The following is a 24462-nucleotide window of genomic DNA, read 5'->3' as shown; positions in this document are numbered from 1 at the left end:
TTACAGTAAATTTGTACAGTAATTGCAACAGTTACACACAGTAATTAATAATTAGCAAATAATTAACAAGAAACTAAAAAAAATCTATTGCTACAGTAAAATCGTCTTTCAATCGCCCAACAATCGCCGGAGCTCTCTCTCTTAAACAGTAAAATTTTGGTTTACAGAATGGTTGAAGTGGGCAGGAGAGAGAAAAAATCGGGTTAAATACCTATAGAGGACCGCCAGTGGGGGGGGGGGGGGGGGGGGGTTGCTCCCTAGCAGACCGCCCGTGGGCCAGGCGGTTTGCCTATTAATTGGACCGCCCGTGAGCCTGGCGGTTGGATTATTTTTGAAAAAAAAACAGAACTGCTAATTATTTTTAAAATTAAATTTTATTTTTTGAATATTAATAAAAATGGCCGTCTACTTTCCATCCAAACAAGGTGTAACATGTTTCGGAACAAATTCCATTATTAAACAGAAACTTTATTCTCTCTTGTTTACTCACGTGGGCTGCATAACTTTCTTTTCAATGTATTATATACTGAATTCATTCCTCGAAGTGACTTGAAAGTTGGAAAGTGTACGTCCATGCCAATGTAGACGGGATTATATCTCTAGTTCTCTACTGAGACGTGCCTGACCAAAGCAAAGTATTCCACTTCTATCTTCTTTTGGGAAAAGCCAAGTCATGGATAACTTTCAAATAAATTATTTGATGAGTTTGATGAGTTTGATGAGTTAAATTAATTAGTTTTAATAAATTATAAATATATATACATAACTTTAATAAAAACAGAAAAATATTCACAAAATTTCAATTAATTAGCCGTATATTAATTAATTATTTGACAATATCTAGTCCGTCCGACAACCATATACAATCATTTACAATACTTATTATAAATACGATTTTTGATCTATTTTGATGAATCAAGTATCAGTCGTATTTTTCTTCGTTGTTTTATTCCTCAATATTATATATATTTGTTAATTTTATTTTTAAAATAATTTAAAAAAAAAAAGAGGACAGAAAAAAATATTAAGTTTTTACAAAAAATATTGAACATTAAGATGGCTTTATGAAAGAAATTAGCTATTTTAAAAGTTTGCATAGATACAGTAGAATTTTTTTTTTTATATTTTAACTTTTCAATTTAAATTTTTTTACAGTTCAGTCCTGTAAAATTGCGAGGCATAAATCTGAATAAAAATGTGAAGTATAATCTAGATACGAAATTGATATGTTATTTTATCAATCTACCAGCATAAATCCTCGTAGAAAATCGTAAAATCGGTTGGTAAACGTTGCAAAACCGGTCCTCCTCCTCCTCCTCCTCCTCTTCCTCCTCCACGGCTTCACCTAAGAGTAGGTTTGGTGGGGTTGGTAGGGGAAAAGGAAGAGAAGGAAACAAACACCTACTAGGCTACTAGGCTACTACACATAAAGGGTATAAATTCCTACCCTGACAGAGAGACAGCGTTGGTGCATCTCCAATTCCTAAAAAATCTGAATCTATTCGGATTCCACATCAAACTTAGGCCAATCGTAGAATCTACTGATGGAGGCCTCTACACTTACCTCTCCTTCGCGCTCTCTTCTCTCTAAACCCGCTTCATCTCGCTTTCTCTCTCAATGCATCTCTCCTAAATCCGTCTCCTTCTCCAAGTAAGCTAACAAATTGAATTCTTTGCACTTTAGTTTCCAAATTCAGATGATAATTTCATTTTTTTTAAGATATTCCTTATTCAACTGAGTATGTAAGTTAGAGTAGTAACGGAAGATATTCCTTATTCAATTGAGTATGCAAGTTTGTATCTTTACTTTAAATTTTGTGAAAAATACATAATGTTGTTTGTGCAGGGAAGTTCCATCTCTGTTAGAAATTAGCTGTTTTTAAAATTTGAACTTTTGCGCATAATTAAATTTCTATTGGTGCAGATCTTGGGAGAAGAAGATAAACCTTGAATTGATCAGAGTCATGGCAAGTTCACAAAATGGTACCGAGGCAATTGTACCAGTTGATGACTCGATCAACCCAAGGGTGAAATCTCTGAAACCATCAAAGACTATGGCAATTACAGATCATGCAACTGCACTTGTACAAGCTGGAGTTCCTGTAATCCGACTTGCAGCTGGTGAGCCTGATTTTGACACACCTGCTGCCATCATTGAGGTAATAACTGTAAATTCTTTATCCAACTTTGGGTAATTTATTCAATCTAATCAGGGAAAGTAATTTGACTTGCAATAGCTTAGATTATGACATGTACAAAAATAGTTCCAAAAACTAAAATTAATTTTTAATTTCTTTTTGATATATTCCTCCTATCTATATTTGGAGAAGACAAACAGTTCTGTTTGCTGTGTTTTTTCAGGCTGGTATCAATGCTATAAGGGAAGGTCACACAAGGTACACTCCAAACACCGGTACAATCGAGCTGAGAAAGGCTATTTGCCATAAACTCAAAGGTAAATTTCTATACTTTATCTTAGGATAAAAGTAGTCCTATACTAACAAATTTTTGCTCCAAGTAAAAACAATTCAGTGTAGTTGTAGTGACCTTTGTTTTTAATTCCTCAAGCATTTAACATAATTATGTATAATGTGAAATATCAGAGGAAAATGGGTTGGAGTACACACCAGATCAGATAATGGTTAGTAATGGTGCCAAACAGTGTATTATGCAAGCGGTATTAGCTGTTTGCTCACCTGGTGATGAGGTAAATATTTTATGTTACATTTTTTTTTTTTAATAAAAGTGGATATAAATCCACCAATTTCATTGAATCACAAAGTGTTTGAAGGCTAAATACCAAACCACTGGTACCACTCCCTGATGCAGTATTCAAGAAATATTATAATATTTTCTGTTACATTAAATATTCTCTCAATTGTAGCATTTTCCTTAGTTTTATGAACACCCTATAAGCTTTAGAGAGGGGAAGCACTTTCAGTTGAGAAAAAAACACCATATTTCCATCTCACAACTATTTCCCATCAAAATAGACCTTTACTTTATATATAGCCCTTTTTAATGGTACACCTTATTTATGTACGTCTTTGCTAATAATGTCACAGCCATTAGCAAATCTTTTGAAGTTCCTATTTTGTATATCTTACTGTAGCATTATAATAGTTCAGACTCTATTGCAAAACACAAAGGAACCAATTGGAATTAATCCTGTAAAGAATCTATGCTTTGCATATATCCTAACAATAAAATGATCTAAAATACTGTTATAGTGTCTTAACCAAAGCAGAAATAAAATGATTTCTTTTGTTGTTAATCCTCACTGGTTTTCTTTGTGAAGTCACATAGGTATCAAATGCTTTTTGCAAAAAATACCAAGCATCTATAATTTAATAATCGACAAATGAGAATGTCGAATCTTCTAGGGTTTAATCTGAAAACTGTTCTTTCTAAACTTTTTGCAGGTTTTGATTCCTGCCCCATTTTATGTGAGTTATCCAGAAATGGCCCGGTTAGCGGATGCTAAACCTGTTATCCTCCCCACTGACATATCTGACAATTACTTGCTCAATCCTGAATTGCTCGCCTCTAAAATAAACGAGAAATCAAGGCTTCTTATTCTCTGCTCACCTTCAAATCCTACTGGGTCTGTATTCCCAAAAGAGCTTCTAGAACAAATTGCTGATATAGTCAGGAAATACCCTAGACTTCTGGTAAGTTCTTTGATTGTTCATTTAATTCTCCCAGTAAAAATTCTAAAATACAGTTGAAGGTGGTCGTCATGTTTGCCATGAAAATAATCAAATATAAATATTACTTTATCTTTAAATTGACAGGTATTGTCTGATGAGATATACGAGCACATTATATATTCACCGGCTAAACACACCAGCTTTGCATCTCTGCCAGGAATGTACGACAGAACTTTGACTGTCAACGGATTTTCAAAGGTAAGTATTTAAAATTTGATAATTAACATGTCAAATAATGGGTTTATTGCCAACACACTTATTTGGTTTTGTCACATGATAAAACAGAAATTGATGTCCAATAATAAGGATGCATGAAATTTTATATTAACCCTATAGGAATCTCTTGTATCATGGTCTCATCAATATGTCTTTGGGGTTCGATTTGTGTAGTATTAGAGCATATTTGTTTTATTTTGTAGGCATTTGCAATGACGGGTTGGAGGCTCGGATATCTTGCATGCCCGAAACATTTTCTTTCTGCATGTGCAAAAATCCAAAGTCAGGTACTCTCTCTCTCTCTCTCTCTCTCTCCCTCTCTCTCACACACACACACACTCACTCACTCTGGTAGTGCTGTCAAATTGGGTCCAAGAGTGGTAGAAAATATGTACTTGTACATCAAATTTACATTTTTTTAATTTTTTTACAATTTTTTTTTAATAGGTAGAAAATCACCTGATCTAAAAATTCTAGACCATTCAAAAATGTTGTATGATCGATAGGAGAGGCAACCTAGTCGAATGTAGTGATTTTCTACCTATCTAAAAAAAAATAAAAAAAGTTCCAAAAAATGTAAAATTTAGTTAGCAAGTACAATTTCATATGGAGATCATGTTGAACGGTTGAGATCGACTATTTGAACTTTGAAAACCAAGATATTGATCTATAGTACAGACCAATCCGCATGGTACCATAGCCTCACTCTTAATTCTTTATATTGGTGGTATGCAAAGCACCCTTCATTTTACTGGGTCACACATAAAGTTCAAGTTCATTCTTTAATTATTTAATATTTTTTCATAAATGTCAGAACACTTCCGGCGCAAGTAGCATCTCACAGAAAGCAGGATTAGCAGGTCTGAACTTGGGTTATGCTGGTGGTGAAGCCGTTGCAACCATGGTTAAGGCTTTCCGTGAACGCCGGGATTTCTTGGTCAAGAGCTTCAGAGAATTACCAGGTGTTAAGATTTCAGAACCCCAGGTGCTAATTTAAGTAATTATTTTTTGCTTTTTGTCAAGGGTCTGATTTAATGATTACCCTTTTGGTTCTTTTTTTTTTTTTTTTTTAATCTTTTGAAGGGGTGCTGGACTGAAATTAGGAGCAGTATCTGCAATTCCCATTTTCTAGACCAAAATTAGGAGATTTCGAGAACTTCAGCAGTTGAACTGAAAAAATAATTTCCATTATTTTATCGGTAACCACATTATAAAAGTAGCAAACACAAAAAATTTTAAGCCAAAAGGTCAGGGAAAAAAAAACAAAAAACAGGTTGATTCCTTACTATAGGTACAGGTCAAAGTTGGTAAAGCATATACATGGTACTAAGCAATTGACCCAACATCAATGATTGATTTCCTTGATAATTATTACTAGTCAAAATCAGAGGTTATGTAGCTAATGAGTACATTTGTTTTTTTTCTTTTTAATGTTCATAGTATTTTGTTACAAATGCAGGGGGCATTCTACCTATTTATCGATTTCAGTGCTCATTATGGGTCTGAGGTTGAAGGTTTCGGCACCATTAAAGACTCTGAGTCTCTTTGCCGTTTCTTCCTTGACAAGGCTCAGGTTCGGTCCAATTCATCGCACTTTTTAATTATGTTTCAATAAATTCTTTAAATGTTTTATTAATTATCTTTTTCTTTTGTTTGGGAACATTGTCCTGGTTGTAGTTAAATGTGCCTCTTCATTGTTTATTAAATTGCCTAGACTCTTCGTCTTGTTTGTTCATATATAATATACCTAAAGCAGAAGGGTAATTTGGTCATTCTTTTAAGCAGAGGTCTGAACTATCAAAGCTGAGTGGTTCATAAATAATGTGAAACATTGGTTCTTTTATTGGAAATTATATTTCAATCGTATTAGGTTGCGCTTGTACCGGGAGATGCATTTGGCGATGATAAATGTGTTAGAATCTCTTATGCTGCATCTCTAACTACGCTTGAAGCAGCGGTGAATAATATAAAAGAAGCCATGTCGTTTCTCAAGCCTCCTGTTGCTGTCTAATAGGTGTTATTAATTAGAAATTTGTCAAATTTTTAGCCCCAAAGCGGCTGTGGTCTTATTTAAATGTGATATGTTGTAGTTAAGGTTTGGAATTATTTAGGCATCATATATTGGTTTTTGAATAAAGCAGGATTTTGTAATTGTTTGCTCATGAAATAGTTGCAGCTTCGTCTAATTTAAATGTAACATGAATATTTTTTATTTGAAATAATATCCTATGCTATTGTAATTTTGCTGGTTATAAAAAAGAAACATTCTGAGTTTTATCAATTCAATAATATACTGATTTCTATGTATCTAATACCAATTTCCAAAATATACTCGTGTATGGAGCTTTCTATTTTAATTATACTGAAGGAAAACGAAACATAACATAATTTGATGCGCTACTAAAATGATGACACCATAATCACGTTTAACTATTTTTTTAATTTTAAATTAATTTATTAAAAAAATACTAAAATATGTAAGTGTTGGAAAATAAATTAAAACAAATAATGTTAAAAAAATAGTCACATCAGTTTGCGTAGCATGCCATACTGTGCTTTTTTTTAATGGAAGAGAGACGTCAAGTGACATGCAAAGTCATGTGATCAACACGTGACATCACACGTCGTGCCGTACTCATGACACAAATCCATTAACGGCATGACTCATGACCAAGGTTCTAAATAGCATTTATCGCGTCATAGCGGGAAGCCGAAAAAGAAAGCTATAGTGAAAACTATGCCACATAGCGTTTTTTTATTTTTATAAAAATTATATCATATATTTGTACTAAAAGTAAAGCTAAATACACTTAAGTGTACCGTACTCTTAAGTTTAGGTCGTTTGATTTATTTAAAAGTCGTGTAGATCCTTTAAAAGTCGTGATAGCATGACTTTTAAAGAAATTGAACGGCCTAAACTTAAGAGTACGGTACACTTAAGTGTATGTTGGCTTTACTCTTGTACTAAATATCAACATTATCTAAGTCTCATATAACAATAAATAATATCAAATTGATTAAAAAAATTATAATATTCATATTAATCCAATACAAAGTCCAAATTGCGACTCAAAATATCTATAATAATACTAATATCATAAACTATCGATCTTTTTCTATTCAAAATATATTCAGCATTATGACATAATCTATCTTTTTTCTATTTAAATTTCAAAATAACATATACATCATGGCATAATTAATTATCTTAATCTATTCAAAATATTCAAACTACCATATAGTAAGTATCATGTTGTTACTTCAAGAAATATTTTAATATTTAAAATCTGAGCCTTTATTTAAAGCCCATATAAATTGAAAAAAAAAAAAACAGCTCATGTTGCATAGCGCGCTGTAGCTTCCTTATTTTATTTCGTTTGATGGATCTCTCATTTAATAAGTAATAGTTTACTATAAAACTTAATAGGTCAATTGCAAAAAAAAAAAAAATCACGGTTAAAATCCAATCTGAGCCTTTATTAAAAACTCATATAAATTGAAAAAAAAAAAAAAAAAAACAGCTCATGTTGCATAGCGCACGCTATTTGCGCTACATGCTATGCGCTATAGCGGACCGCTATTACTGCTATAGCGTCCGTAACTCAAATAGCGCGTTTTGATACCATAGCGTAGCGTTTAGGATCCAAAAACGCTATAGCGTGCTATTTAGAACACTGCTCATGACTAACTTCCTTCATAGTTTAATTATATTATTGTGTTGCATAAAATCTAAGTCAGAGATCCGAAAATGATCTAAACAAAACTTGGTTTTAATTAGCAGCTCGTTGTCACCACATCTTATTTTATTTAGCCGAAGAAAAGGAGGGAAAGAGAGAAAATTGTTCACAATTTGTTAAGACAAAGGCCAGACTCAAGACAGATTATACCCTGTTGCGGTATACCAAGTATTTTATGATTAATGAGAATAAACAAAAAACAAAAAAACAAAAAATCATTAGAACTCCAAAAATACAAATTACATGTCTTCTTTATTAGGTTTGGCGCATGTCCAAGAGGCAGATCTCTTAATCAAGGGTTTCATGGCCTTGTCTTCTTCTAGAGAAATCATGCCAAGGTGAGACGGGTCTTCGAGCAACATTTTCGACACTAAATACCCTGCAATCGACCATGTCTGGAATTTCCGTGCTTGTTTACCGACGTACCGACCAAGTGTACCGTCGTAGTATTCAGGCCAGCTGTCCTTCTGGAGCCGAGATTCGGCAAGCTCTATGGCCCGCCTTGCAATCTGAGGCCGCCCAGTCTTTATGCATGCGGCTGTGAGTAGCCATAGAAGCACTAAAAAGTAAACGAGAAAGAGAAATTACGGTACAAATTTTGCATCTCTAAGCAAAGCTAAAAAATGCCATGCATATTTTAGTTGCATATATAAATATTATAAACATGCCTGAAAATATGTCTTTAAAATCAAATGAAATACAAACTATCACTCCAAATATATAATTTAGTGCCAACAAGGCTGTGGTTAAGAAAACAGCTAGACATGTGAAAAAATGTTACTGGTATGCATACTTCCAATTAGAAAGCAAAACTTCAGTAAATAGAAACAATAATAGATTTTTTTTTCATATAATATATAATATATTCATTGTTAATAACTGCATGGGGTGGGTTTGTTGATGATACCCTATTTGAGTAAATCAGGGGTGGTAATCAGGCAATTCTTTGTTAATGAATGGAGTAGACAAATAAGAGATCTTGAGTCATAGATTCTGTACTTTATCTAGGATCAGGGTTCAAAGCAGGGTTCAAATGCCTCGTGGCTTTCATACCTCAATTGCGCCTCATATCTTATATTCGTTTTCAAAGCCCAAACAGTCGATCCGAACCACTCAACATGATCTCTATATTAAAATGTGCTTGGAGACCAAATTTTATATTTTTTTTTGGAAAAGTTTTACTATTTTTTTAGGAAAGTACAAAATCATTGTTTTTCAGAAGATTCTGGACCATCCAAGAACAATTAAATAAGGGGCGTCTCAAACCCAATTTCAGCCGAAACCCCCAAAAAAAAGCATGAAAAAAAATATTGTTGATAACAATTTAAATAAGTGTCTTGCACACGCCATCATTTTAGCATCTCAACACAAAAATACAGGTAAGAAAATTAATATTACCTGGCCAGGATCCGCCATTATGGTAACTCCAGCGGGTGTTTTTAGGATCACAACCGGTGACAATACGCCACTCATGACTTTCAATGGCGGGGTAAGTTATTTTAAGGGGTACCTCTCCTATGAGCTCCTCCCACCGCTCCTCCATGAGGTCCATTATCGCCGTTGACTGCTCCGGTGTCGCTAGAGACGACAAGATCGCCATTAAGTTGCCCAGTGCGAACCATCTGAAGTCCATTCGGGCCGGGCTCACATTTCCTGTTGTTTATTTTCTTGTTAGAAAAGTAGTGTTGTTCGTATGAAGTGTTTTTCTTTTTTACATTGTGCATGTATCTGTGTCGAGGTGTAGGAAAGTGGGTCGTACATGCATATCATATGGGTTAATTGTATGTCTAGGGATTAATTTGTTTTATATATTTTTCCCCTATGTTGGTGTTGGAGATTGGGGGGGGGGGGGGAGGGGGGGGGGGGGGAGGGGTTAAATGGCTCTGTTACTAGCAAATCACTTAAAAATACCTAAATGAGTGCGGCTATGGTACTAAGCATAGCGCAGATTGGTCCGCACTACGGATCAATATTTTTGTTTCCAAAGTCTTAGTAGATCTGAACCGTGCAATGTGATCTCCAAATGAAAATGAACTTGCAGACTAAATTTTACACTTTCAGAATTTTTTTAGATAGGTAGAAAATCACTACTTTGAATGGTCTAGAAATTTTACATTAAGCGATTTTTCACCTATCTAAAACAATAGTAAAAAATGTAAAATTTGATCTACGAGTACATTTTAATATAAAGATCATGTTAAACAGTTTCAGATTGATTGTTTGCACTTTTAAAATGAAGATATTGACCATTATGCGGTATACAGTACCATAGCCCCACTCTATCTAAATTGACCATACAATATGGAGAAGCAATTAAACAAGGTGGTGAACTCGGCAGAAGTGAGTATATTTGGTACCATAATAATAAGGTTGGATCCAGACAGTAACAAAATCCCACAAAATCATTTAATACCTATGAAATATCCGCCTCGACAAGGCATGAAGTCAAAGACCCAATCAGGGATAGAGTCGGGAATAACGTTGAATTTGTTTACGGCAGTATGAGAATACTCCTCGGTCTTGTACCGGTAAATGTCGTTTAACTGCTGGAAGTCAAGCCAGAAGTAGCTCCTCATGTGATAACTCAGCGCATGTAATCTCTTTACAATTCGTTCGACAAATTCCTTCCCCTCTGCATCGTGTTTCAACATCAGAAGCGCGCATCGCAATGACATAAAAAATAAGGCTTGGATTTCAATTGGGTATCCATAAATGCCCTGAAAAGAAAAAATAAAAAGATACTAAGATAATAAGATGGTATTCTGACTTACTGATGAGAAGCTGCTTCTGATAGTACCACTCAATTGGATGTTTGGAATTTCACATTGTATTGATTTTGCAAGGGTGAATAGTGATAAAGCACCAAGTCCGTCCCATTAAAAAACGAGAGAGTTTTACTAACATCAGCTATAAAATGCATTCCAAGAAGGAAAGAATTGCATATAAGCCCACAAATCAAACCTCACAAAATCCTTACTCATTACAAAACATGGTATTGAAAAATGGAATCATCTCTCATTTCTCAGTATGGTATCCTGTATTTTCTAATAGCAACAAAGAATAATCCACCCTAACATAAAGCAAAAGCACACTTCAAAAGAAGAAGAAAAAGAACTTACAAACAACCAAAAGAGTAAATAATTATTGAGTGAGGCTACAGTACTATGCATAGTGTGGATTGGTCCGTACTACGCATCGATATCTCAATTTTGAAAGTCCAAATAGTCGATCTGAACTGTGGAACATGATTTTCATATGAAAATGTATTTGCAGACTAAGTTTTACAAATTTGATAATTTTTTTACTATTTTTCTAGATATGTAGAAAATGACTAATTTTGAATGGAGTGATTTTCTACCTATCTAGAAAAATAGTAAAATAATTATAAAAAAATGTAAAATTTGATCTACAAGTACATTTTCATACAGAGATCATGTTAAACGGTTCAGATCGACTATTTGAACTTCTAAAACAAAGATATCGATGCGTAGTACGGACCAATCCACACTATGCATAGCACCATAGCCTCACTCTTTTAGGAAAGAAACAAGGAGTTGTTACTCTTACTCACCATCCTTCGATCAATCATAGAACAACCATCAGCACAGAGCAAGGTAGGAAAGGTGTCAAACCCCTCAGATAAGCACAAAGCGAGAATCAACCTCATCCCTCTCTGGCAATCATCAGTCTCAGCCAGAGAGATATCCCCTGTGTGCTTGGTGTATGCCCTCAGCAGTATAATCCACCAGAAACCCGAATCAACAGGCGCCACCCGCCCAATAGCACTCTCCCCGAAATCCGCTATGAGAGTGTCAGTCTTGCGGGTCGGGTTATGAAGAACCTTGAAGGAGGCCGGCATGGCACCTTCACCTAGTTTGAACCGGTCAACCCTCTTCTCCCAGCCTTGTAAATGAAGGGTTTTTAGGAGGAAGTTTTTTACTATTTCGGGTTCGTTATTCATGAGGAATGCCAATGCGCTCGGTACGAAGTCACGCACAAACACCTGGTGTGCATGGAGAATTAGTGTTGGAAGTTGAGGCTTCAATGTATGAGTTAGGATAAATATGGGTAAATTAAGACAATTGTGATGGGAGATAGTAGATCATGAGGTCTATTTTTACTTAAGTATCATCATTTGGGACTTAACGATAGCATATTGATGCCAGTTTACAAATTGTAAGTCTAATTTCATTTTTAGTTCTGTACTCAGCTGCTTAACAACACAAATAAGATATGAATCAAGACTAAATAGGTTTCATTTTATATATTTTATGTTTCTTCACTTTATTTTCCCTTACTCTTTCATACTAAGGATTATTTTGCAAATTTCTTTTTTTTTATGAAATTCATTTTACAAATCTTAAGCCTCTTTCTTTCTTTTCAGATTTATTTTTCTTCTTGGTTTGTTTGGTACATAACAATGCAGGCCAAATTACAACAAACTAACACTTTCTTTTTCAGGCATATTTGCAAAAATAAGAATGACCTACTGCAAAAATAGGTTTTAGGTTGAGGCTTGATTGCACAAGCAAGAGTTAAATAGATTTGAGAGGATATCATATACCTAAAACTAATTACACATAGAAAAATCAATAAAAAATATATATAATTATAATTACCTGATCATAATTCAGAACCTCCTCTGAGGCATGATCATAAGCAGCAATGGTCCCCACTGGCTGCTGATTGAAATACACCATTGATCTCCTGAGTGCCTCCCATGCCTCACCCACCATGGGATGGGGATCAAAAACCTCACCTCCGAGTGACGAAGGGGTCCCGATGCCTGACGATCTGTACCCTGGTGAGTACAAGCTATCATAACTCTCCAGCTGTCGCACATTTATTGTGAGTTCGCTGAAGGATCTCTCATCAAAGGACCTCTTTCTCTCTATCTTGAGTTTTGGCTTGTCTAACAGTTTTGCCAAGGCAAGGTCATCAGCATCGGCTGCCGATGTGGTGGGCCCCACTTTAGAATTCACAGGACCATCCATTGATTGGAGAGACTGGTGGGGTTAATCCTAGGTAATTATGCTGGGCCAAAAGTGTGATAGTGTTATTTAGGTACAAGAGGGATTGTGCATTTATACCTCTGGTTTATCAAATTAATTACATCATTTTGTAGATGATACATACATAGAATTACACAGCTAGGAAATAAGACTTGCCCAAAAGTCACTTTCAGAGAATTAAGGGTTGACCAAACAAATAATCAGTTATTCATAAGAAATTCCACAAACCAAACATAATAATATCAATTAAACCCATAGGCATGTTTTCATTCACCATCAATTATTTTCTCTCTCTTCATTGTTTTTCATAAGGGTGTATGAGTGAATTGAAAATGGAAACTAGACAGAAATAATTTTGTAGATATATCCAGTAAATCTAAAAAAGGAGTAGATACCACATCAACCAGCAAATCTGCCTTCAATACTTACAATTTTTTAAACAGATAAAAAAAATAAGAATCAAAGGGCAAACAGTTCGCTAAAATTCATCAATTCTAACTTAAATCCACACATTTTCATAGAAAAACTTGGCGAAATTCCCGATGAAGTCGAAGAAAGCATACCTTAAGATATCAGTTGAAACTTTTCACCAATTTTGAAGGAGATCCGATTGGATAATGAGAGATGAGAGGAGAAAGAGAGGAGGACAGAAATGTGTTTGGTGGAGGTTTTATAGAGGGTTAATTAATTAGAGGTGTGTTTATTTTTTTTATTTTAAAAAATTTAATACCTTATTACTGTGCAAGGAGGCAACCGGTAGTAACCGATGAATGACACGTCAGCATCCGGTCAAACCGGAAACTGTAGTTTGGCTTCTTTCTCTATTTATGCTTTGGTGTCCATGGAAATATAAATATTTGTAAATAGTAGAAAAGTTATTTGCTGGAGGAGCAAAAAATATAGAAAAAAAAAATGAAATAATTTCTTAGGGAAACGGAACAGTCGAATATCAGCTCAAAATTGTTTAATCTGTACCAAAATTCATGTAATTTATTTAGATTCACATGACACGTCAGAATTGCTTGTTCATACTAATTTCTTCCCCCGGTTTTGAGTTGCAAATAAATGAAATCAAATATAGAAAGTAAGATAACGTCCAAAATTGTGGACCCAATCTTATCCGAAATGATTTTACAAATAAAAATTTGGATAATGGCAAAAGATACGAATAATATAAGCACGGTAATATCGCCAAAGAAATGCTAGACTACCAAAATTGACAGAATCCAAATTTTATTAGCCTTCTAATTCCATATTTGTACTCTTTACAACACAAGATTCTTTTTTCTTTTTTCTTTTTTCTTTTGAGTGGTGGGTGAAACCACCGATTTTGATTTATTAATATGAAACCATTCAAACAGGATATCAGTACAAAACCACTGGTACATGGTACCTGACAAATGTACTGGTACATATCTAAAGTTACAAAGTTCATCTCATGCCATCACATATATAGAATAGAACAAAAGAGCATGCATGAAACAAACCAACACAATACTCAAGATATTATTTGCAATTTTGCACAAATGTCCTGTATAGTTTTTTTTTTTCCTCTGCATGAGGCCCTTCGTTTATTAGTAAATTCCATTGATTACGACTTGATAATTGATACTACTTATAATGCGCTATGATGAGCTATCAAATTGGAATCACACAACCTTTTAGAAAATATTTCTAGTTATTTGACATTTTCAATTTTGAGGAAAATAACAGAATATTCCAGCCTTGTTTTGACTTTTGTTTATATAGTCGCGTACATACAAATGCAATGTTTTCTTTTGATCCATACTTTGAAAATTTGTAGAATTCATTTAGTCAAAAAAAAAAAAAAGCAGAGAAATTTTAAAGGGATTAAGAAATTATTAAATCCAATTTTACTTCATCTATATTTTATTTTAAAGAAGGCAAATTTAATTGCTTAAAGGATAGAAGAGGCGAAATGTTCTCCTACCCTCCTCTCTTATAATTAAATTTATGAAGCGTAATCAATTTATATCATTCCCTCCCTCATCTTTAGTCTGCATCCCATGAGGTAACATAATTTTTGAGTTTAAATCTGGATCGTCCGATCAAAATCTGAACTAATTCGATCCAAAATAAAATATACATGACCTCTTTAATATTCGTGCGAAAGCATATCAGATGGTCCGAATTTAAGCTCAAAATTCATGTTACCTCATTTTTTTTGTTACCATTTGTTGTTTTTGCTGCCCCAAAACAGATTGAGTAAAAAGTCATTTTAAATTCAGTATAACCACACAATAAATTCCATTCTTTATTATATTTTATTGCCAAAAGCATGTAAAAATAATGTGACTTAGCTCTTAAGTCCTTTTATATTGAGAAACTTTATTCAAAAGCTAAGTTTGAGTTTGAAATCTATCTTGGTATCTTGCCAAAAGATATTTTAATTTGGCATGTAACTTAGAATTGGATAAACGTACATCACTTTCAATGGCCTCTTTTCAACCTTTCTTTTTCTCCATCTTGCCTATATTTATTGAACAAGTAGGCGGCTAGCTCTAAATTGCTTGTATATATTTATTTTTCTTATACTTGATGTTGATATGAGGTCAAGAATTTCAACGGTCACAAAATTTTGAGCTCCCCATAAAATTGCAAAATAATGCTATAATTAACGGATTCAGAGTAATTCAAAATTTGAGTTTGAATCCAAACTGTCCGTCGTAAACTAGCACGAGTTTTAAAGCTTTTCATGCATGTGGTAAAGATATTGGTAGTGCTAGTTTGGTTTCATGTAGTGCACAAGCAATAGAGTTAAAATGAAAAGGCATAAAATCCGTGCGCTGAGTGAAGCCAAACTATCACCGTTAATATCCTTACTCCATTTCACCTCATTTTTCTCTCAAAAAGGAAAAAAAAAATTCATTATTCCAATTTATATATATTAAAGTTGTCCCGCAAAATTTATTCAAATCCGTTTTCTCTGTTCGGTCTGAATTTTAACAAACTCAAAAACTTTAAGAGGATCGGCATTTAAAACAAACGAGATCAATTTGAAATTACTTTTTTGGTGGGTGCGGTTGTTGGAGAATGAAAATTCAATAAACAAACAGAGATACAAATCAACGATAAAATTAATGGTGAAAAGGTGCTTAAAACATACTTAAAGAAAAATGGACCAACCAGCAGATCAAATTTTATAATCTTAGCTTGCTGTATAAACAAAAATATTATATGCAACATACAAATAATATATTAAACAATTCAAACGTGGGATCTTATAATTCGTGTCTAGCTTCCGAATGAAAAAAGGGGCACCGACATAAGTACAATAATAATTGGAATAATAATTATAAAATGCAATTATTGTGGGGTTAATATAACGAAAAGGTGAGTGCTGAATGTTGAAGAAGAAAATTAATAGCTTAGTTGTCATAATAAAGAGAGAGAGAGAGAGAGAGATGAGATTTCATTTATGTTTCAAAAAAGTGATCAAGAATTTAAATTTTTCAATAATTCTTTCACACAATTGTCCTATGTCGTTCTATGTATATCAATATATATGTGCCCATTGCAATTAAACGAAAATTTTATATTCTATTGCAGTAAAAATAAAAAAACTATAAATCGTTCTATACATGCAACCAATAATGATAGACTAATAAATGATAAAAGAAAATAATATTGTACATTTGCAATAGATATGTCACCTAAAATCATATAAGAATTTCTCCGTTTTACATTCTAGGGTTTGTGCATTTAACTCTCCACCGTTATGAGAGGATTTGAATTATCTCTATTGTTTATTTTTATTTTTTATCATACTCTTTGTAACAATTGAAACATTAAATTTTCAACATAACAGTTGTAGACCATTGAATTGCGCAAATTAAGTAGGATAAGCTCGGGCTGATAGTTATTCATCACTAGTACATTAACCTCTATAAATTTTATTAATCAATAAAAAGGTGAAAATATTAACCGTGCAAATTAACCACGATAGACCAACTCTAAATTTTCCAATATATGTTAATGAATTATTTTAGAATTAATGTCAAAAATCATAAAATTCTGAGTCATTCTATACAAGGTCAAAAAGGTGAAATAATCAACAGTTTGAAATATGTAACTAATTTATTAAGTACTAACTATACTGTTTCTTATATAAATTTGAATGCAATTTTTTTTAGAAGTTACCCTAGTAGTTTATAATCTCAGCTATTACGTGGATACAATTTTTTTGTGACTAGTAGGTTCACATAATAATAGTACGAGAAGTACAAAATTCAAATTTCTGTTAAATTGAAAGAGATGGCAGCCCCAAGCATCCAAGTCTAATTTTTTTTTCCTCATTTAAAATGTTGATTTGAGGTCAATTCAACGGTCAAAAATTTTAAAGCTCCGCCTAAAATCGCAAAATAAAATGCTAAAATTGACATAACATGAAACATATTTAATTCGCTATGCACGTAAATAATTATAATATTGTTGGCATGAAACAGATCGAAGACAGACGATGAAAAGAAAATAAAATGGACCCAACACTACGGTCTAATATTATTATTATTTGCTTGCTATATTATCAGATATATGACGCGCAAGATCAAAATGAGAATTACAATATACAATTAAAAACACAATGAGCAATAGTGTTCAACTATGTATTCTTTAACATAAGATTTTCAACGAAACAAAGGTGTCAACAGAAGCAACACAATTTCTTTCTTTTATTATTTCTTTTTATTAGTTTGCATTATGAGCATGCGTGCAGACAACTGGAGCACCTTCATTAAGTGTGCATTCAATTTTAGAGAGAGCATGGTTACATTTTTAAAACATAATATTGGTGTTATTTTTTAAAACAAATCAGTATAGACTATAGAGTATAGACCAATAAAAGGTTTAACAACTGAAAATGCTCGATGTTGGAGTCGAGAAGAGAAAAACCAGAATAACAGGCCCATGACAGAATCTGGTCAGAAATTGGAGGCCCAATTAGATTTTGTTAAATTTAATTTAAATCTGTTAATCTAAACCATATTTTTGTCCATTCTTTTTCAACAGTAAGAATAAGGGAATCGGGACGGTCCGATGTCCAATTGGAGCTATTCGATCAACATCAAAATTCATGCAAATCAAGTGCACACGAATCTTGAAATGGATCTAACAGCTCAACCTGACATCACACCAAATTTGACATCTGCCATTACATACAAATGCAGACACCAGTAGTTCATGTATTATTTATGAGGTACCAGAATGCATTCTCCATCCTCTCAAAATTGTTCATTGAAGATTGATAGCTCAGATTAGGATGGTACCATCTCAGCCGTTCATTTCAATCCAACACAAAATCCTTAAACCTAAACTGTAAAGATTGTACAGATTGCGCTGGAATAACAGGCTGCTGCTATTCCTGGAGAGGATATAACAACAGCATTTGATTTGATCCCCTCCCCTCAAACTGAGTTTAAAAAACAAAATTTATTAAAAAAAAAATAGTCACCAAAGGCACCAGTTATATTGCATATGAAACAAGTTTACAACTCATATAAATTACAACACACTCCCTAATCACCACCACCAATACTGATGCAACATCATATCAGAAAATCAGACCAGCAAGAAACAAACCCACTTACTGGGAACAAATACCGGAACCCACGGACCCACTAAAAGTCTCTAACAGTATACAGTATTACAGTAAGAACCCTCAGGCTGTGTTACAAAGTGGTGACAGCTCCAGACACACGTTTAAGAAGGTCCATATTAAAATCAAATTAATAAGATGGGCGCAACCCCGAGAAGATATATTTAAAGCTGAGCGTTTTAGATATTTCAGAGTGCTACCTATTAGATCATATGCCAAAATGGTATATAGATATGTGAGCTCTATAATCTTAGATGTGTTAAAGGGTTTTGTAGTTGGCAGCGTGGGCAACAAAATCCGATCATGCCGGCTAGGTGATCTCTCAAATTTGATTAAGCTTTGTAAGCTAAAAGCTTAGCTTACAAAGCTTAATCAAATTTGAGAGATCCCCTAACCAGTATGATCGATTTTTGTTTCCCACGGTGCCAATCACAAAACCCTTTAACACCTCTAGATTATAGAGCTCACATATCCGTTTTGGCATATGATCTAATATATAGCACTCTGAAATTTCCAAAAGCCTCGGCTTCTTAAAAATGTTTTCTCGGGGTAACACCCGTCTTGTTAATTTTGGTTTTAATATGAACCTTGGTTTTTGTGGTAATTTTTCCAAATTATTATAAGCCCTGAGGTCTAGTATTATCAAGACATAAACCTCGGTACCATACATATCGTCTTGCTATCCTGCTGCACCCGGCATCAAAACCTCCAGACCCATTTCAGTTGCATACCCATACCACTTCACATCTTTTTGTACCGGCCCGCAAGGCGGTACCAGAACCCAGCTCCTGTCTCTCACATCAAACAACAGTACTTTATTAGTCAAAGAATTGTGCAAACAAACCAACCCATCTCGATCTACCGCCTCAAAATGAAACAGCCAACAGTAACCGCCTGTAAACCCTTCAAATACCTCCTCAGTTTCAGATAAAATGGAGATCTCCCTCCACTTGAGAGACTCACGGTTCTCACCCCGATTAAGCATAAGAACCCTTATTGTGGTCATAACCCCTACATCCTCAAAACCCGAAACCAAGTACAAGTTCTGACCATATGAGAATATATGTGAGGACATCATATTTCCGGGCATGGGTATAATAAATTTCCATGTATGGGAGATTAGGTCGAATTGTAAAAGTTGATCTGGCAGGTAAGCGTGCACGTACAATGAACTGTTTATCAATGCAGTGTTGCCTAGTACTACAAATTGGCTCTGGATTTCACCAGCAGGGACCCACTTCCCATGTCTAGAGTCATATACCTAAAAATTTGATTTTGCAAGACAGTTAATTCAAATTGAAGCTCAATTTATAGGTAAAATCACAAAACTGAGCAGCAGTTGAAAGTAAGATGGGAACATTGAGTCTCTATTTGTAGAATTTAAAAGTGACAGAGCCTCAATTGCCCAAGTGAGAGAGACATAATTACCCCAATCTTAGATTGAATAATTCTAAACAGCAAATTTTAGGAATAAAATCGGATAGCAATTTTTACCTGAGAAAAGACTCCGTATTTCCATGAGCTAGCAGCAAGGATCTTGAAATGATCCGACGAACGGGGAATATTTACTTCAGCATCAGGGATGACAGCTAGCACATACGGATCTCCAACGGGAATCATCGGAGGGATCTCCTGAGGCGGAAGGCGGGAGAACATACGCACGGCGACGAGAGGCGATGATACAGTTGAAGGGCCTGCGTTGTCAGCTCCAGTGGAAGGAAATATGCAGATGGCGAGAGAGGAGGAGGTGGCGGAGGGGCGAGAGAGGGAGAGAGGGGACTGGGAGGGGATAGGGAGGGAGATCCAGCGACGGGAGGACGGGTGGAACGAGAGGATGGAGGAGAAGGGAGGGGAAGCGGGGGAGAAAAGGAGGAAGAAGAGATCGGGGGGAGGGGAAGGGAAGGTGGGGGAACGGAGGAGGGAAGGAAAGGCGCGGGATATGGAGAGGAGGGGAAGGAGGTAGGAGACCGGGAGGAGGGAAAGGATTCTCTCTTGGAGGTGGATTGGGAGAAAAAGGAAGGGGAACGGAGGTGAATCGGAGGAGCACATAGTGGTTGTCATTATTAGATTGAGTGGAATGGAGGAGATGAGGAATCAAAACTAAAGAAGAGAGAAAGACACTGAGATCTGATTATCTAAAGATGGAGTCCGCATTCTCTGAGGTAACAGAATATTTGAGTTTAGATTCTCGACCGTCCGATCTGATCTGGATTAATCCAGTCCGAGGTTGAACGCACGCGTCCTTTACTATTGGTGCGGATTCTGATTCAACGGTCCCGATGTAAACTCAAAATTTATGTTACCTCCGGTGAATGAATTCCTGAGAGGCATGGATTCAAATTCAAATAGTACTGGCCTGAAATTTCTGGGGTAATTTGGCGAACACAGTAGAATTTGTCAACATTTTTCTTTCTGAAGTTAGAAATGTCAAAAGAACTGATCATCTTCTATGAACAATTTATTTTTTCATATGATCATCTTGCATAGTTGCATTAACTAATAAAAATTCAATAGGAAGAAGGAAAAAAAAAATCCAGGTTACCTATTTCATTTTCTACTGAACGAGCTCCTCAATTTCCCCCTCTGAAATCTCTCAAGCAATTTATTTGTCTCCATCTCTGACAATTTCTTCATATCCCAATCACACCATGAAAAATCATCAAGAGAGTGCAAGATGCTGTCGATTATTTAGCATTTGGTCGTATTCGAAACCCTAACAAAACTAGGGATGTGTTACATACTTACATGTGTTATGTGTATGTTGAGACGTGGGCCCGTACTTTCAAGCCAACCGGCCTTGTAAAGCCCGGGAGGTATTTGAACAAAGCATGCACTGTTGGCCTGTTGCCAATCTCATATGGACATTAACGCATATATCCAATTATTCCCAATTTTTTTAGGAGGGATCACATCAAATTTGATTCTAAATTCAGTTTTTATCACCCATGCACTTTCAGAATACACATCAAATTTTTCGATACACGAGAATACACACCAAATTAATTTTTTTTTTCTTTTTTGGTTTATATTTTCTTTTAGTTCTGTTTTGTTATGTTTGAATTTTTTGGACTATTTTTTTTTCTTTTCTTTTCTATTCTATTTTGTTATGTGATGTTTAGAATTATATGCACACATATATCAAATTTGACGGTGAAATTGTAGAAAATAAAACACACTTGTTTAACAAATAAAATTTTGTACTAAATTTGAACTAAAAATTACTACAACAAATTATACACATAATCTAAGCAGCATTTTGTACTAAGTTGATGCACAGATTACTACAAATTATACACACAATATGAATACTACAAAATTATACACAGGACAGAGCAAAACTAAAAAATATATATTTAGTGTGTATTCTAAGAGTGGGCACTAAAAAAATAAAAAATATATTTTGATACGTATCCTTAACTGGTGTACCAAAAAATTTGATGTACTTCTTGGAGATACGTGAGTGGTAAGAATTTAAATTTAAATATATAAGTGATAGTTGTTTAATTTTGATTTGTTGAGGTGGTAGCTAAATAAATCTCAGCCAATTATTCAATACTCACAGTACAGTACTAATCAACAAGTTTTTTAAAGAAATTTTATAGCAGAATGAAACACTTATTAGTCACTAGATTAAACAAAAAATTTGCAGATATATTTCAGCGATGCTAATCGCACCATGCAAAATAATCAACTTCTTATACTTATTTTGATAGCGTTAATCCGCCGTAAAGAGCTCATGTCTGATTGTCTTAATTCATAAGTAAAAGCTAAAGAGTTTTTATTCTGAAGTAGAGATGTATTAGACCGAAACTTTTATTTATATCACAATAAATAAATAAATAATCAAAAGACACTCATTTGGTGGGAATTCAAAATTCACTCTGGCTGCTAATTCTTTTAGCGGTCTCAAAAACTGAGGACTGTCAATTAGCCATGCGGCTCCAGTCTAGGGGCCCATCTTTTTTTTTAACAGAAATTTATGATTTTTTTTTAAATCGGTGTCATTTCATTTGGAGGCCGAAATATATGTATTTGTTCAAACTTTTAATCAATTTAGGAACATTTGTCATTCCTTGAAATCTGTGCCACTTACAGAAAAAAAAAATTAGGGCTGCCAATTAATTTGGAGGCTCCTAAACTGAGGCTGCATGGTCAATTGGCGGCCTCCAGTCTTTGGGGCCGCTAAATGAATTAGCGACCTGGATGAATTTTGAATTCCCATCAAACTAGAGTGTTTTGGTTTATTTATTTTTTTAATATGTTAGAAATAAAAATTTGGTGTATTAGAGTTTGGACAGATGATTAAGATTCGAGCAAAAGAAAACTACATGAAGAAATCTTAATCCTTGCTAAAAAGTTAGTGTTTGAAAATATTAAGAGACTAACAAAGTTAAAAAAAGTGAAAAGAAACTTAAAGAGACTTAATACAAAGGGGGAATTTCATGTATACCCCTCAAAAACTTCAAAATTACGTATTTCCCCCTCTAAAATTTGAAATTACATATTTTCCCCTCTAAACTTCAAAAACTCACATATTTGCCCATTTTATTGTCTTTTCTATTAAAACACATTCTAAATTTATAAAATACTTATTTTACCCTTTTATTGAAAAGCATAAAACACCCATCTGACTCCAATTTGAATCTAAAGGTTCCTCTACCGTCTGAATTGCTTTGAGATTCGTGCGGGCTAGATTAGCACAAATCTTGAAGCGAACACGCAATAATCTTATTGCAATACGTGCGGATCGGACGATAGAGAAACCCTTCAGATTCAAATTTGAGTTTGATGGGGGCATTTTATACTTTTAATGAAGGATAAAATAGGTATTTTATATATTTAGAATGAGTTTTAATATAAAAGACAATGAAATGGGTAAATATATGAGTTTTTGAACTTTAGAGGGGGGAATACGTAATTTCCAAATTTAGAGGGGGAAATACGTAATTCGTAAGCTGCCTGCCTCTTGAGTCTTGAGTGACATTTGTGATTATTTTAGGGTCGCAGCGGGACTCACAGAAAGTAGGTCCGACCAAGTCAACAAATAGCGCTGTATTACGGATAAGGGGAAATTTTTTTTGAAAACTTGGTAGTGGAAGGGGAAATTAATGATGACGTGGAATAGTCGTCACATTTGCAATCGAGAGTCGAGACTGGAGACTGCGAGTTCACCGGGAGTCCGGGACCAGCATTATCTACTTATCTGTTAAATTTTAATTTTTAAAGCTTTATTATGGAAGCTTTCGTGCAAGTCATAGGAGATGCATGAGCTATCAAGTTCCCAATCATTAGTTCCATTGCTGTTCAACCAGCGTTGAATATTAATATTTGTTTCCTTCTACTTACAACTTGCAAGGGATAATATCAAATAAATAACAACAAACACAATTTTTCTTGGTCGTGTCGTGATTTTGTTTGTGTTTTATATATGTGCAACTAAAACTACTTAATTAAAATAATTATACATGCGTAAGAGATTTTAAGTTCGAAATTTATATTGATATTTTTTATGAACATTAAATAAAAATTAAAACATCAGAATTCTATCTTTCTATCTCAAAAAAGGAACTAACTCTCCTACTCTCCAAATAGGAGAGCAAGACCCTGTCATTTTAAATCGAACTGTTCATCTGTGTTGAGATCCATGCATGAAAAAAATTCAACGGTCCGATTTAGAATAGCAGAGTCCTATTCTCCTATTTATAGAGCAGCAGAGTCGGATCCCTCAAAAAATATCACAAAAATAACTTGTTTATTCACAAATTCAAGCACCTTAAGTGATATTGCTGCCTGTCAGTTCGAATGGCAATTTGTTGGGTAATTTATCTTGCATACTAATTAAAACGAGCTCCACTTCGTCCGTCTTCTTTGAAATTCGTGCTAGCATCCATTTCACAAACCGTTTTATAAAATCAAGGATTTAGAGCGCACGCACTTGAACCAGTGCAGTAAATAATGGTATGCGCTTGTCGGACGAACATGGTACTACCAAGTGATTAATCTGAAATAATTGGTAATAATCGAGCGATTAGTCGAAAAAATCTATAACAGTTTGAACACCGCTAATGACAAATTGACCAATTAGATGGAAAAACTCATATTATTCTCTTTGCATCATTTAAAATGAGTTTGGGCGGGATGCATTATTTTGATTTTTTTTTTTTAATTTGTTT

General features: G+C 34.4%; 4 protein-coding genes across 4 annotated transcripts in view; 1 reads left to right on the top strand and 3 right to left on the bottom strand.

Annotated features, from left to right (window-relative positions):
- DCAF1 (DDB1-CUL4 associated factor 1) overlaps positions 1–1593 on the bottom strand; it is a 78703-nt gene extending 77110 nt beyond the window's left edge. Inside the window, exon 1 of the mRNA XM_078307457.1 lies at positions 1462–1593. Within this exon, the coding sequence (XP_078163583.1) occupies positions 1462–1474 (13 nt within the window). The 5' untranslated portion in view covers positions 1475–1593. The remainder of the gene's footprint in view (positions 1–1461) is intronic.
- On the top strand, positions 1509–6163 carry LOC144558619 (bifunctional aspartate aminotransferase and glutamate/aspartate-prephenate aminotransferase-like). The gene is made up of 10 exons (XM_078307470.1): positions 1509–1651; positions 1925–2159; positions 2362–2455; positions 2604–2707; positions 3423–3671; positions 3795–3908; positions 4130–4213; positions 4741–4911; positions 5386–5499; positions 5797–6163. Exons 1-10 carry the CDS (start codon positions 1545–1547, stop codon positions 5935–5937), a joined length of 1413 nt encoding a protein of 470 aa, XP_078163596.1. The 5' UTR covers positions 1509–1544; the 3' UTR covers positions 5938–6163.
- Positions 6164–7675: 1512 nt separating this feature from the next.
- LOC144558593 (putative alkaline/neutral invertase D) lies at positions 7676–13369 on the bottom strand. Its single transcript, XM_078307440.1, has 6 exons — positions 13239–13369; positions 12283–12697; positions 11235–11666; positions 10077–10380; positions 9062–9316; positions 7676–8222 (listed from the first exon to the last, which is right to left on the bottom strand). Exons 2-6 carry the CDS (start codon positions 12655–12657, stop codon positions 7903–7905), a joined length of 1686 nt encoding a protein of 561 aa, XP_078163566.1. The 5' UTR covers positions 12658–12697; positions 13239–13369; the 3' UTR covers positions 7676–7902.
- Positions 13370–18128: 4759 nt separating this feature from the next.
- Positions 18129–20374, bottom strand: LOC144558477 (F-box/kelch-repeat protein At5g43190-like). The gene is made up of 2 exons (XM_078307321.1): positions 19784–20374; positions 18129–19550 (listed from the first exon to the last, which is right to left on the bottom strand). Exons 1-2 carry the CDS (start codon positions 20348–20350, stop codon positions 18969–18971), a joined length of 1149 nt encoding a protein of 382 aa, XP_078163447.1. The 5' UTR covers positions 20351–20374; the 3' UTR covers positions 18129–18968.
- Between the last annotated feature and the right edge of the window lie 4088 nt (positions 20375–24462).

The sequence above is a fragment of the Carex rostrata genome, chromosome 1 (genome assembly GCF_964058835.1).
Source record: "Carex rostrata chromosome 1, lpCarRost1.2, whole genome shotgun sequence".
In the NCBI taxonomy this organism is placed as follows: domain Eukaryota; kingdom Viridiplantae; phylum Streptophyta; class Magnoliopsida; order Poales; family Cyperaceae; genus Carex; species Carex rostrata.
The sequence above is the reverse complement of the archived record's forward strand: the minus strand, read 5'-3'. Positions and strand labels throughout refer to the sequence as shown.